At 50.5% G+C, this 14,501-nt stretch overlaps 1 protein-coding gene across 7 annotated transcripts; it reads left to right on the plus strand.

The window, feature by feature from the left end:
- Positions 1-4,671: 4,671 nt before the first annotated feature.
- POLD2 (DNA polymerase delta 2, accessory subunit) lies at positions 4,672-14,423 on the plus strand. 7 transcript variants are annotated; one of them, XM_088834624.1, is made up of 12 exons: positions 4,693-4,711; positions 5,117-5,283; positions 5,946-6,205; positions 11,104-11,225; positions 11,423-11,546; positions 11,708-11,822; positions 11,996-12,194; positions 12,479-12,559; positions 12,708-12,865; positions 13,078-13,205; positions 13,690-13,791; positions 14,158-14,423. In XM_088834624.1, exons 3-12 carry the CDS (start codon positions 5,986-5,988, stop codon positions 14,316-14,318), a joined length of 1,410 nt encoding a protein of 469 aa, XP_088690750.1. In that variant the 5' UTR covers positions 4,693-4,711; positions 5,117-5,283; positions 5,946-5,985; the 3' UTR covers positions 14,319-14,423. The 7 variants fall into 7 exon arrangements, with proteins under 7 accessions (XP_055277101.1, XP_088690750.1, XP_088690751.1 ...); XM_088834625.1 differs by having other exon boundaries at positions 4,696-4,711; positions 5,186-5,283; XM_055421123.2 differs by lacking the exon at positions 4,693-4,711 and adding an exon at positions 4,835-4,855.
- Positions 14,424-14,501: the final 78 nt, after the last annotated feature.

Raw genomic sequence — 14,501 nt, forward strand, 5'->3', positions numbered from 1 at the left:
TATCATTGGGCCTATGGAAGAAACAACTTTTAGAAACTCAAGAATCACTGTCAAGAAATTGAATCTTTGCCTTAGGCCATGTAGGAAACTGAAAGAAAGCGAAAGGGAAGTCGCTCAGTTGTGTCCGACTCTTTTCAACCACATGAACTGTAGCCTACCAGGCATCTCCATCCAAGGGATTTTCCAAGCAGGAGTACTGGAGTGGGTTGCCATTTCCTTGTCCAATAGGAAACTGACAATGTCTGTATAGAGTTCAAATAGTTACTGATTTTGCTTGCTTGATTTCTACAGTGTCCATTCACACTGCCGAGTCCTTTTGTGCATCCAAGGACACCATCAACACAGTTAAAAGGCAACCCATGGAATGGAAGAAAACATTTGCAATTCACATATTTAATAAGGAATTCACATCTGGAATATATAAAGAAATCCTAAAACTCAACAAAAACACAACTCAATTTAAAAAACAGAAGATACAGGAATGAAAATTTCTTTTTTAAAAATTAATTTATTTGAAGAATAATTACAATATTGTGATGTTTTTTGCCATCCATTGACATGAATCAGCCAACAAGCACATGAAAAAATGTGCAATGTCACCAATCAATAGGGAAATGCAAATCAAGACCACAAGGAGATACCATGTCACGTCTGTTAGGATGGCTTGTTGTTGTTCAGTCGCTCAGTTGTGTTCAACTCTTTGTGACCCCATGTTCTGCAGCACATCAGGCTTCCCTGTCCTTCACCATTTCCCGGAGCTTACTCAAACTCATGTCCATTGAGTCGGTGATGTCATCCAACCATCTTGTCCTGTGTCGTCCCCCTTCTCCCCCTGCCTTCAATCTTTCCCAGCATCACGGTCTTTTCTGATGAGTCAGTTCTTTTCATCAGCTGGCCAAAGTATTGGAGCTTCAGCTTCTGATCCAACTCTCATAACCATACATGACTATTGAAAAAAACCATAGCTTTGATTACATGGACCTTTGTCAGCAATAATGTCTCTGCTTATTAATACACTGTATACGTTGGTCGCAGCTTTTCTTCCAAGGAGAAAAAGTCTACTATCCAAAAAACCCAGAAAACACGTGTTGGTAAGGATGTAGAAAAACTGGAGAAACTGGAACTCTTGTGTATTCTTAGTGTGAATGCAAAGTGGAAGAGCTACTGTGGAAAAGAGTATGATGGTTCCTCAGAAAACTAAACAGAGAATTACCATTTAATCCAGTTATTCTACTTCTGGATATATACCAAAAAGAATTGAAATCAGGACCTCAAACAGATATTTGTATGTCCCTGTTCCTAGCAGCACTGCTCACAATAGCTAAAAGATGAAAACAACCCAAATCAATGTCCATCAATGGATAAATAAACAAAATGTGTTATACACATAGAACTAAGTATTATTTGTCCATAAAAGGGATGAAATTCTGATACTTTCTACAACATGATATATCTTGAAGGTATTTTAATTGAAATAAGCCAGCTACAAAAAAGACAAATATTGTATAGTTTTCTCTTATATGAGGTACCTAGAATAGGCAAATTCACAAAGACAGAAAGTAGATTAGAGATTAACACGGGCTGAGGTTGAGGGAATGGAGAGTTATTGTTTAATGGATACAGAGACACAGTTTGGGATCAAGAAAAACCTGGAGATGGACAGTGGTGATGGTTGCATATACTTAATGATATATACTTATGCCAATAAACTTGGATGGCATTATCAACTCAATGGACATGAGTTTGAGCAAACTCCAGGAGATAGTGAAGGACAGGGAGACCTGGTGTGCTGCAGTCTATGGGGTTGCAGAGTAAAACATCAAATATGCTTCATAACGGCTAAAATGCTGCTTTATATTATGTTTCACCTCAATTAAAAACATTTTAAAAAATAAAAACACATTAAGGAGCATCACAGAAAGTCCTGTCCCTATAATGTCATTCCACCCAGGCCTTGCTTTCAGTGGAGACGAGACTTACTTTGAGAGGCCCAAACAGACACTGTTTCTGTTAAGCCTTTTAGGAGACCTCTGCTCTTTTACCTACCTACGTACTCCATTCAAAAAAAATTTCATTTGATTACACTGGATCTTAGATGTGGCACAATGGATCTTTGATCTTTGTTGTAGCATGCAGGATCTTTAGTCATTGTATGCAAACTCTTAGTTGTGGCATGTGGGTTCCAGTTACCAGACCAGGGAATGGAATCTGGGCCCCCCTGCATTGGAGTGCAGAGTCTTAGCCACTGGACAACCAGGGAAGTCCTTACATAATTCATTTAAGAACATGCCTGGTTTCATGTTCAGAAAACTCAAAGTGGAGAAAACAAATAAGGGTTCCTTTGTTAAAGTGAAATAAGTTAGCAATTGCTGGTCCTGATCCAGTAGCTAAGTGGTATCCGGGTTGGCATCTTTGGCAGGACACTGCCAGGAACTCCATTCATTACAGAAAGGAGGAGGAAAGGGAGTAGGCTGTGGTTCTCCTTCTTCTTTTTTTTTTTTTTACCCAAGAGAAATTTATTTTCTCATAGTTTTGGAAGCTAGAAGTCAGATCAGGATGCCAGCACATTTGGGTTCTATGAAGACTTCCTGGTTTGTAGAGAAAGTACTGTGTGCTCGGATGACCTCTTGATGTTCATGTGGTAAGGAGAGAGAAAGCTCTCTGATGTCTCTTCTTTTTTAAACTTTTATTTTGTATTGGGGCACAGCTGATTAACAATGTTGTGACAGGTGCAGATGAACAGCAAAGGGACTCAGCCAAACATATATGTATACCCAGTCTCCCCGCAAAATCCCCTCCCCTCCAGGCCTGTGCTTTTCCTTTTTATCACAAAACCAGATTTCTCAGAAGCCCAACCTGCCTCCGCGTGCACCCCCCCACCCCCAACCATCCCTGCCAGACTTCCCCTATGTCTCTGCCAGGTCTGATCTCACCATCACCGATGACTGCCAGGGAGGCCTAAAAAGTCAACACTTTAGCCCTTCCATCCTTGCAGACAGCCAGGGGAAGACAGCTGGGAAGTGCAAGCCACCCATGGAACTATACCCACTTGTCCATCCCCTCTTTACCAGCCACCAGCATTCCTACTATGGTTGTTGTCTCAGGGTCTCTCCCAGACCCCCTTAGCTGCTCCAACTGTGTGTCTGACACAGGCCTGCCAGGAGCAGAGCTCAGTGGAGAGGCTACCCAGCTACATATCTAAGCAAGAGAATCAGGCAGGTTGGTTTCAATTTTGGTCCTGGTTTCCTGGCTGTGTGACCTTGTGCAACTAACAGTCTTTCTGTAAAATGGAAATCCTAGGACCTGCCTCACTCTTAAGACACTTAGTATATAATATGCACCCAAAAAGGGCTCATCTATTTATATTTATTTATACCTTATAAGCAAATCTGGGAGTCTACATGCCAAGCATTGTGGTAAGTGAACGAGACTAGGTTTCCACACATCCTCTGAGGGCAAACTTATCCAGTTCAGTCTAATTGGATGTTCGACAAATGCCTAATTAAATGGCAGGGGCAAAATGAAGTCATGGGTAATTAGATGGGAAGTTCAGCTGACCTGCACAAGAGGAGGGCCACAACACATACGATGTTAGGGCCAAGAGTCAGGTTGCCTCGGGGTGAATCCTGCCATGTGACCTGTGCCTCAGTTTCCTCATTGTCCCAAATTGTTATTTGAGGATTAGTTGAATTAGTATGTGTCAAGAATTTAAAAGTGTCAGGTCCACAGAAAGGGCTTTTATGTGTTATCTTTAGCTATTACCTACTTTGTTCCAAAGACAAGACCGGTACTTGGGAAACAGATGTAGAGTGAACCAGAACGGCATGAGACCGAATCCCGGCTCTGGCTGAAGTCAATAGGAAGCTTCATGCGGAAGGGCCACTAGGGCTCGTTTAGGAATTCTGTGGATTGGTGCAGATGTGGAAAAGGGATGGCATGGGAAAGTCTTGGTGGGTAGGGAGGAGTGAGAAAGGCAGTGAGGACAACAGAGGCTGAGGAGTGTTGGGTGGAGGCTGGGAGGCCTGGTGGCCCTGTGCGTAGGGCCTCAGACAGCCAGTTTCCCTGGTCCTGACCCTAACTCTAAGCCCTCTCCCGACTTTCAGCATCCCAGTGCCCCACCTACTCCTCGGGCTTGCGGCGGAGTAATCGCTCCCCGTGGGCGGTGCAGCCATTGAACTCAGTCCACCCACCCTGTTGTCAGCAGTGTCCACTATAGAGGCGGGCACCCAGCGGGGTCCTGTGGTGGCGCAAAGTGCGCCAGTTCTCGAGAAAGCGAGGTGACTTCAGGACAAGCCTGACGAAGGGCAGGGGTCGCGCACAAGCATGCGCACTGGTCCCTAGCCACTGGCCCCGCCCCACGTTGCCCTGCAACCTGTGGGGCGTAACCCTGCGCACGCGCAGGGCTAAGGGGCGGGGTACGTGTCTTGGCTGGGGCAGTGCACGTGCGGATTGGCGGGGGGGCGGGGCAAGGCAGTGGGCGGGCCCCACAGTGATTAGCATAATAAACCGCGCGGTGACTGGCGAGATACAGCAAGGGTGGGGCGAGGCGCGCGGAGTGGCGGGAGGCGGTGCGCGGCGGCGGGCGGGTCCCGCGGTTATAAGCATGGTGGAGCTCGCGGTGATTGGTGGGATGCCTCTGTGGGCGGGGCAAAGCGCGCGGATTGGCGGGAGATGGCGCACGGCAGGGGGCGGGGCCGTGGCGTGCCGAGAGGTGAGTGGGGTCTTGCTTCCCTGGACCTCGTGGAGACTGAGGGCGCTAACCCTCTTGGTGTACACGCGTGGCGGCGGGTTAAGCGGCATCTCGCGAGGGAATTCTGAGCAGGGTCTTTGCTGTATCCCCCAAGATGGCCCCAGGGTAAGGGCTGGGGCCGTGGTCTGGGGCTTCAGACCGAGAGGCTCCTTTGAGATTGCGGCCGGAGTGCTGCCACAGCTCTGCACTTTGGGGCAGAAAGTTAATTCAGATACATAGTCCCGGCCCAGTATCTGTTCGGTAGGGACAGAATTCAAAACACTTATAGCTGTAAAAAAACGGGGTGGGGGTAGATACTGGTTTTAGTACCACATACTATTTAACCCATTACATGAGAACTGTTATATCCCTTCACGTCTGTATAAGACTGAGCTGCTCCACGTACTGATCTTGGGACCTGCTGTGGATTTGACGTTCTTGGCACATCTCACTCAGGCTCGGGGCTGCATTTGAAAAGTGGACTTAAATGCTGCTACCTCTGGTCTCCTAGAGCTCTTATTCTACTCAGAGGAAGCAGACAATAAGCTTAAAAGGTATTGTTTGTTGAAAGGTAAATGTTATGAAAGACAATAAACATTGGAGGAGCAGACATGCCAGGGGAGGGATGCAGGTGGAGAAGGTTTGAGCACACCTGAGGGAGAGGTGGCAGTGGACCATACTTGTATGGGAGGGAGGAGAGCAGTTCTTCTGGTTGGACGGGGGGAGGGCAGGAGGGCAGGACCAGTGGGGCAGATCTCATAGGCCACTGTAGGAACCTGGGGTTTTATTCCATGAAATGGGGGACGTTTGGAGGGTTTTGAGCAGAGAAATGACTGATGTATGTTTTGTTATTTAATCATAAGGTAATTATTTTATGGTAGGCTTGTATAATAATAAGGCTGTCTTCACGCCCTAAAATGGGGCAGGTGCCAGGGAGCTGAATGGGGGCAGATGAGGAATCCCCTTATGTGGGGCATGTGGAGTTTGAAGCCCTGATAGTCATCCAGGTAGATGTGTGGAGTGGGCAGTGGACATTTGAGCTGGGTTTCGAGAGCTCTAGGTGGGAGATGCATTCCTTAACTTGCTCCATCTCCCTTTTTGGATGCAGGTTACTGGGTGAGACATTGGTAGCCAACACAGTAAGTTCCAGGTGCTGTTCTGGCCGTCTGCTGTGCATGTGGGCTGAGGCTGCAGGACTGCGTTTGTGTTTTCACAGGGACCACCTCCTCCTTGGCTTGGACACATCGAGCAGGGCCATGTTTTCTGAGCAGGCTGCCCAGAGGGCCCACACTCTACTGTCCCCACCATCAGCCAGCAATGCCACTTTTGCCCGGGTGCCTGTGGTGACTTACACCAACTCCTCGCAGCCCTTCCGGCTGGGAGAGCGCAGCTTTAGCCGGCAGTATGCCCACATTTATGCCACCCGTCTCATCCAGATGAGGCCCTTCCTGGTGAGCCGGGCCCAGCAGCGCTGGGGTAAGTGATGAGGTTGGGGAAATTCTTCCGGGTTTGTTGGGTATGTTTTTCCTGCGCCTTGGGGTCGTCTGTCTTTCCTAATCAAGTGACCTGGACAGTGCAGACCTTTATCTTTCTTCCCGGTTCTACCTTGGTCATCTCTCCTGCTTTAAGTTATTCCTGGTGAAGCAGGACTCCCACCCTCCCCACCCTGCACCACATTCAACTTTCGGGTGATGCACATCACCCCATTCTTAATATTTATGAGTGGCTTCCAGGACTTCCCTGCTGGTCCAGTGGTTAAGACTCCACGCTTCCAATGCAGGAGGCATGGGTTCGATCCCTGGTAGAGGAATTGGAATCCCACATGCCACGTGGTGAGCAAAAAAAAAAAAATTGAGTGGCTTTCCATGTTGTTTTGAATTAATCTGTTATGCCTTTAAACAGAAACTTTGTAGGTAACATTGTGTAGATTTAAGGGTCTAGATCTGATAGATAGAGTGCCTGATGAACTCTGGACGGAGGTTCGTGAGGTTGTACAGGAGACAGGGACCAAGACCATCCCCATGGAAAAGAAATGCAAAAGAGCAAAATGGCTGTCTGAGGAGGCCTTACAAATAGCTGTGAAAAGAAGAGAAGCGAAAAGTAAAGGATAAAAGGAAAGATACAAGCATCTGAATGCAGAGTTACAAAGAATAGCAAGGAGAGATAATAAAGCCTTCCTCAGCAATCAATGCAAAGAAATAGAGGAAAACCACAGAATAGGAAAAACAAGAGATCTTTTCAAGAAAATTAGAGATATCAAGGGAACATTTCATGCAAAGATGGGCTTGATAAAGGACAGAAGTGGTATGGACCTGACAGAAGCAGAAGATATTAAGAAGAGGTGGCAAGAATACACAGAAGAACTGTACAAAAAAGAGCTTCACGATGAAGATAATCACGGTGGCGTGATCACTGACCTAGAGCCAGACATCTTGGAATGTGAAGTCAAGTGGGCCTTAGAGAGCATCACTAGGAACAAAGCTAGTGGAGGTGATGGAATTCCAGTTGAGCTATTTCAAATCCTGAAAAATGATGCTGTGAAAGTGCTGCACTCAATATGCCAGCAAATTTGGAAAACTCAGCAGTGGCCACAGGACTGGAAGAGGTCAGTCTTCATTCCAATCCCAAAGAAAGGCAATGCCAAAGAATGCTCAAACTACCGCACAATTGCACTCATCTCACACGCTAGTAAAGTCATGCTCAAAATTCTCCAAGCCAGGCTTCAGCAGTATGTGAACCGTGAACTCCCAGATGTTCAAGCAGGTTTTAGAAAAGGCAGAGGCACCAGAGATCAAATTGCCAACATCTGCTGGATCATGGAGAAAGCAAGAGAGTTCCAGAAAAACATCTATTTCTGCTTCATTGACTATGCCAAAGCCTTTGACTGTGTGGATCACAATCAACTGTGGAACATTCTGAAAGAGATGGGAATCCCAGACCACCTGACCTGCCTCTTGAGAAACCTATATGCAGGTCAGGAAGCAACAGTCAGAACTGGACATGGAACAACAGACTGGTTCCAAGTAGGAAAAGGAGTACGTCAAGGCTGTATATTGTCACCCTGCTTATTTAACTTATATGCAGAGTACATCATGAGGAACGCTGGGCTGGAAGAAGCACAAGCTGGAATCAAGATTGCTGGGAGAAATATCAATAACCTCAGATATGCAGGTGACACCACCCTTATGGCAGAAAGTGAAGAGGAACTCAAAAGCCTCTTGATGAAAGTGAAAGAGGAGAGTGAAAAGGTTGGTTTGAAGCTCAACATTCAGAAAACAAAGATCATGGCATCTGGTCCTATCACCTCATGGGAAATAGATGGGGAAACAGTGGAAACAGTGTCAGACTTTATTTTTTTGGGCTCCAAAATCACTGCGGATGCAGATTGCAGCCAGGAAATTAAAACACGCTTACTCCTTGGAAGGAAAGTTATGAGCAACCTAGATAGCATGTTAAAAAGCAGAGACATTACTTTGCCAACCAAGGTCCGTCTAGTCAAGGCAATGGTTTTTCCCGTGGTCATGTATGGATGTGAGAGTTGGACTATGAAGAAAGCTGATCGCCAAAGAATTGATGCTTTTGAACTGTGGTGCTGGAGAAGACTCTTGCGAGTCCCTTGGACTGCAAGGAGATCCAACCAGTCCATTCTAAAGGAGATCAGTCCTGGATGTTCATTGGAAGGACTGATGCTAAAGCTGAAACTGCAATACTTTGGCCACCTCATGCGAAGAGTTGACTCACTGGAAAAGAGTCTGATGCTAGGAAGAATTGGGGGTGGGAGGAGATGGGGACGACAGAGAATGAGATGGTTGGATGGCATCACCGACTCGATGGACGTGAGTTTGAGTGAACTCCATGAGTTGGTGACGGACAGGGAGGCCTGGCGTGCTGTGATTCATGGGGTTGCAAAGAGTCGGACACGACTGAGCGACTGAACTGAACTTAACATTGTGTCTTACTCATTTTTGTTGCCTTCCCCCCATCCCCAACTGCCACCTGGTACCAGGCATGCTGGGTCTCAGCCCAGGTTGCACATTGGAAACACTTGAAAAGCTTTGTAAAGCTCTGGCTCCCAGGTCCATTCTGTCCCATAAGATTAGCTGGGTTGTGTGCGTGTGTGCTAAGTGACTTTAGTCGTGTCTGACTTTGTGTGACCCTGTGGACTGTAGCCCACCAGACTCCTCTGTCCATGGGATTTTCCAGGCAAGAATACTGGAGTGAGTTGCCATTTCCTACTCCAGGGGATCTTCCTGACCCAGGGATCAAACCCACATCTCCTGCATTGATAGGCAGATTCTTTACCACTGCACCACCTGGGAAGCTCTGGTTTTATTAATATTATACACAGTCAGGAGAATACGTGACCCAGTCTCCTAGCTACATCATCCTATTGAAGATGTTTTCCATTTTCTTTACTTCAGGCAGAAGTATCAGTCACCTTTTCTCCGCCACATAAGAGGGGTCTCCTTCCTCTGGCTTTTCTCTTGCTTTCCTTGACGTCTTCAAGGACATTCTCCTCGAGCCCAAGGTCAATGTCATCTTTTAACCTGCTGTGGTACCAGGTCTCTCTTCTCACAAAGCTGCCCAGTAACAGGAAACAGCCATTTTATTCTGCTCATAGAGTAGGGCCAGGAATTCAGACAGGGGCCCATGATAAGTGGGGCCTTGACTGGATGATGGTTAGTGGGGCAGCATCCCTCACTCACCACGTGGCTTCTCCATGTGGCCGGGGTTCCTCCCCAGAACTCAGCCCCTGGCAGAGTTTGTCTCTACTCACAAGTTCCCTGAACACCTCAAGCCCTTTCTTGCCGTCAGCTTTCCCTGTGCCTGGCATGCTCCATCCCCAGGCTTCCTTCATGACCTCAGTTTAAATGTCCGGTGCCTTAGAGGCTGTCTGGGCCAGCAGGGCCTTCTCAGCATCTGCTGCCTTCGCTCCCGTCTGTTCGTGGCACTTATCCCAGCAGTGGGTCCCTCATCTGCTGTTGCCTCTCCCTCTGCGCTGGAAGCTCAGTGAGAGCATGGATGGGCATTCTCGGTGCTGGAGGTGGGCCTGGTGCCCACGCTGGAATGGATGGATGTCTTCCCATCAGCACAGGGGTGTGCAGTTCTGCCTGGTGCTCAGACGTGCATGTTGGATCTCAGCTGTGTAGCCTTGGACATGTTACTTAATCTCTCTGTGCCTCAGTTTCCTCAGCCAGGTAGTGTGTGATAATATCTCCAGTGATGTGTTGTCGGGGGTAGAAGAGCTCCAGGCTCAGGGCTGGGCACAGCTCCCTGGAGCTGAGTGAAGGCTCAGTGGATGTCACGGCTTTGAGATCTGTTGTTCCCGTTGGTGTCTGGTATTCTATCTAGAATGGTGGCATTCTGCCACCCTCCCTATCTTACTCTGAATTAGTCTCCTTTGCTCCCCAGGGTGTAGATCTGTGGAATGTTATTGGTTAGGGTTAGGGCAAGAAGGGCTTGTGCTGGAGAACCCAGCTAAGGAAAGGGCTGGTCCCAAGTCCACATCATCCCATAACCCTGTTAGCGTTTTCTCCAGGCTTAGGGTCTAAGTCCTAACAAACTCTCAGGCCTTCGGGGACTTGGCTCCTCCCTCTTGCCCACCCAAGTGACCCCTGCATTCCATGGCTCTCCCAAGCCTGTCTTGCTCCTCATTCCTGACGCTTCCTGTGTGTTCTCTCTGGGATCTCAGGAGCTCAGAGTGAACAGGGCTGTCTGACTTTACAAAGATGGGGTGGATGGGTATATGAAGTTTGAATTTAGGGTATCTCTTTTCAGAAGACAAGGCACTTGTGGGGTCGATGAAACAATCTATAAACTCACAAAAGAAATTATAGTGTTGTCCAGGCAGGGCTGTGTTGAGACTTGGCATACCTCTTTCTAAAAATCAGTGTTATACTTTAGGTATAAGTGAGGGAACTCTGCATCAGGATCCCCTGACTGCTGTGATAAACATCAAGGCCAAAACTGTGTGCCTTCAAACAGCAGAAATGTATTCCCTTCCAGTTCTGGAGGCCAGGGGTCCGAAATCCAGGTGTCGGCAGCACCACGCTCCCTCTGATCCTTCTTTGCCCCTTCTAGCCTCTGGTGACTGACCCAGCACTGCTGCCTGTGGCTGCATCCCTCTGGTCGCTGCCCCTGCACCATCTTCACGCTGCTTTCTCTGCATGTCTGCCTCTCCTGCAAGGACGCCTGGCATCCAGAGCCTCTCTGTCCTCCTGGGGCCGATCCTTTAGGTCCAGGGGTCCTTGCGTTTGATGTTCTCTCCCTCTTGGTGGAGACCAGGGCCACAGTGCTCAGCGAGGACTGGGCCAGTGCTTCATGGGGTGGAGAAGGGCCACCTGGTCTCTGAGCACATTCTCTTCGTGCCGCAGGCAGTGGAGTCCTAGTGAAGAAGCTGTGTGAACTGCAGCCTGGGGAGAAGTGCTGTGTGGTGGGGACCCTCTTCAAGGCCATGCCACTCCAGCCCTCCATCCTACGGGAGGTCAGTGAAGAGGTAAGGCCAGCTGGCTCACACACGCCATCCCCAGAACAACATTCCCATCCCAGAGGGCATGATGGGGCTACCTGCCTTGGATCCAGAGAATCAGGGCTGGGCTTCTGTCCCCACGGTTGCTGGCTGCAGGGCCATCTCACTGATCCAGCACTGGAGCCTTGCTGGGCTCTAGCCTCATGACCATCTTTGAATTCCAGCACAACCTGCTCCCCCAGCCTCCTCGGAGCAAATACATCCACCCAGATGATGAACTGATCTTGGAAGATGAATTGCAGCGTATCAAACTGGAGGGCACCATCGACGTGTCAAAGCTGGTCACAGGTGGGGAATAGGGAGGGGGTGGCCTGTACATCTGAGTGCTGGCTCACACTCGCATTCCCAGAGCAATGAGTTTGGGTTCAGGAAGAGGGTTAGACTATGGTAGCATGTTGGGTGGTAGCCTCTCGGAGGCTCCTCCCAGACCTGACCCTTCTCCTCCCCAGGAACGGTCCTGGCTGTGCTGGGCTCTGCAGGAGATGATGGAAAGTTCCTGGTGGAGGACCACTGCTTTGCAGGGCTTGCTCCTCAGAAGCCTGCACACCCCCTCGACACGGACAGGTGAGGAGCAGGGGCCCAGGGTCTGGGCAGTGTTCCAGGGTAGTCACAGTCGCTGCCTCTATCCCCCCTGCTTCCTTGTGATGGTGAGGAGCTCCACCAGTAACTCCAAACTGCCCTCTTGGGAGACCCCCTTGCTTTCCCAGCACCCAAGAGGACCCCGACTTCTCTGGCAGGTTTGTGCTGCTGGTGTCCGGTCTGGGCCTGGGTGGAGGCGGGGGAGAGAGCCTGCTGGGCACCCAGCTGCTGGTGGATGTGGTGACGGGACAGCTTGGGGATGAAGGGGAGCAGTGCAGCGCTGCCCATGTCTCCCGGGTCATCCTTGCCGGGAACCTCCTCAGCCACAACACGCAGAGCAGAGATTCCATCAACAAGGTATGGCGCCCACCTGCCTGCATTCCAGTCTCTTTTCCCACGGAGGGTTGGGGATGGGGTCTTGCATTTCTGATGACCCAGAAATCTCTGGTGCTTGGGGACCCAGCCTCGTTCTCAAACCTCTCTCCTGAGGGTAGCGTGGGGACAAAGGCCCAGAACTCTTATTGTCCCCCCGTAAGTCAGGCTTTGCTCTGCTCTCAGCCCTGCTGGCAGGGGCTCTGGGTGTCCCTTTGATCTAATCTCCCTTGAGACCTGATAGCCTATATATGGACTTCTACTCCCAGGCCAAGTACTTGACCAAGAAAACCCAGGCCGCCAGCGTGGAGGCCATCAAGATGCTAGATGAGATCCTCCTGCAGCTGAGCGTGAGTGAGCTGGGCCAGGCCAGCACCTGGGACCAGGAGTTTCTGGTGGTGCAGCTGGGCACTGAAAGGCGGGCATGGGGAGCGGACTCCAGCAGGGTGACTGGAGGGTGCTGGGCCCCACAAGCTCCCCTGCCCCTGTGCCCTCCAGGCCTCCGTGCCCGTGGATGTGATGCCGGGCGAATTTGACCCAACAAACTACACGCTACCCCAGCAGCCCCTGCACCCCTGCATGTTCCCTCTGGCCACTGCCTACTCCACGCTCCAGCTGGTCACCAACCCCTACCAGGCCACCATCGATGGAGTCAGGTAGCCCCACTCCAGCCTGATCCTTGGCCTTTTTCCTTGGTGACACCAAGCGGGGAGGATGGGGCCCAGGGCTGCAAGAAAGCCCACCTGGGATCAGGCTGTTTTTCAAGGTGGGCTTGGGAACCTGCTATGAGGGTGCCGGGCCAGCAGTTGTGGGAGGAGCACAGATGGTGGCCCACCCAGGGTGGGGTCAGCCGAGTCTTGACTTGCAGATTCCTGGGGACGTCGGGACAGAACGTGAGTGACATCTTCCGATACAGCAGCATGGAGGACCACTTGGAGATCCTGGAATGGACGCTGCAAGTTCGGCACATCAGCCCCACAGCCCCTGACACCCTAGGTAATGGGGCTTAGACCCACGAGGTGGGGGCAAAGGGTCAGGGAAGACCAAAGGGGCTCCACTGATGCTCAGAGGGGTCCCAGCATGGATTTGCACCCACCAGCCTTGCTGTGACCTGTCTGAGGAAAAGCCCCAAAGCCTGACCTTTGTTTTGGGAGCTACTCTGGAGTCTTATCTCTGTTTATCGTCAAGGCCCTGCCTAGGGCTGAAGGCCGTGGGAGCATATTGGGAGCTTGAGCCAGTCAAGAGTCCTGCATCTGCCCCCCTGCCCACCGAGGACAGAGGCAGCAGCAGCACCACACACTGCCCTGCCTCTGGGGTGACATGGCCAAGTCTGGAGGGATTTTTGTTGTGACAGCTGCAGGGTCTTATGTGTGAGATGGCGCCCCACGTCCTACATGGGACAGCCCTATCCTGAGCGTGCAGATGTCTCCTGTGTGAGGCTGCAAAGTCCCACTCTCAGCTGTACCTCGTCCTCCTCCAGGTTGTTACCCTTTCTATAAAACCGACCCATTTATCTTTCCGGAGTGTCCTCACGTCTACTTCTGTGGCAATACCCCCAGCTTTGGCTCCAAAATCATCCAAGGTAAGTTTTGTCTTCTGGGGGCCCCAGGCCTGGGCTGTCATGAGGGACATGCTCTCAGCTGGGGCTGGGTCTCACAAAGAAGGCCTGTGTTGGGGTGTCCAGGCCCCCGTGGGGTAGACAGGCCAGGCTCTGCAAAAGCTGAAATTGTCCTTGCCCAGAGCTCATCCTGGTCAGTGTGGCACTAGCTTTGGACCTTTACAGTGTTCTTGGCCCTTTTCATTTCTGGTCTCAAGGAGCTTCTGTGGTCAGTGCTCCATGGTGCTGATGGCAGGGGTGGGGGAGGGCGCCTGTTTACCTCTTGTGACTTTTCTTTGAGACAGGGCTCACCCAGAACCTAAGATGGGCTCCCACCTGGCTTTTTTGCAGGCCCCGAAGACCAGACAGTGTTGTTGGTGGCTGTCCCAGACTTCAGCACCACCCAGACCGCCTGTCTCGTGAACCTGCGCAGCCTGGCCTGCCAGCCCATCAGCTTCTCAGGCTTCGGGGCAGAGGACGAGGACCTGGGAGGCCTGGGTCTAGGTCCCTGACTCACAAAGGCAGCCTTGTCCAGAGCAGCCCTGGCCATTCTTTCCCTGTGGCGTCAGCACCATGACAGCTTTGGCTCTGTAAATAAAGCCTAACTGTCTACTGGTGTTGAGCTGGGCAGTCCCTATCTGGGGCTGGGGCACTCCTGTGGAAGGAGCCTCCCTACTCCTCCCCTCTCCTGGCTG

Source organism: Moschus berezovskii, chromosome 3 (genome assembly GCF_049115385.1).
Source record: "Moschus berezovskii isolate FMDL1 chromosome 3, NW_MosBer_1.0, whole genome shotgun sequence".
NCBI lineage: Eukaryota > Metazoa > Chordata > Mammalia > Artiodactyla > Moschidae > Moschus > Moschus berezovskii.

Coding starts and splice junctions, on each gene's coding strand:
- POLD2 (XM_055421127.2), top strand. Junction 11,823..11,995: donor CACCCCCTCGACACGGACAG/GTGAGGAGCAGG, acceptor CTTCTCTGGCAG/GTTTGTGCTGCTGGTGTCCG. Junction 13,206..13,689: donor CACAGCCCCTGACACCCTAG/GTAATGGGGCTT, acceptor GTCCTCCTCCAG/GTTGTTACCCTTTCTATAAA.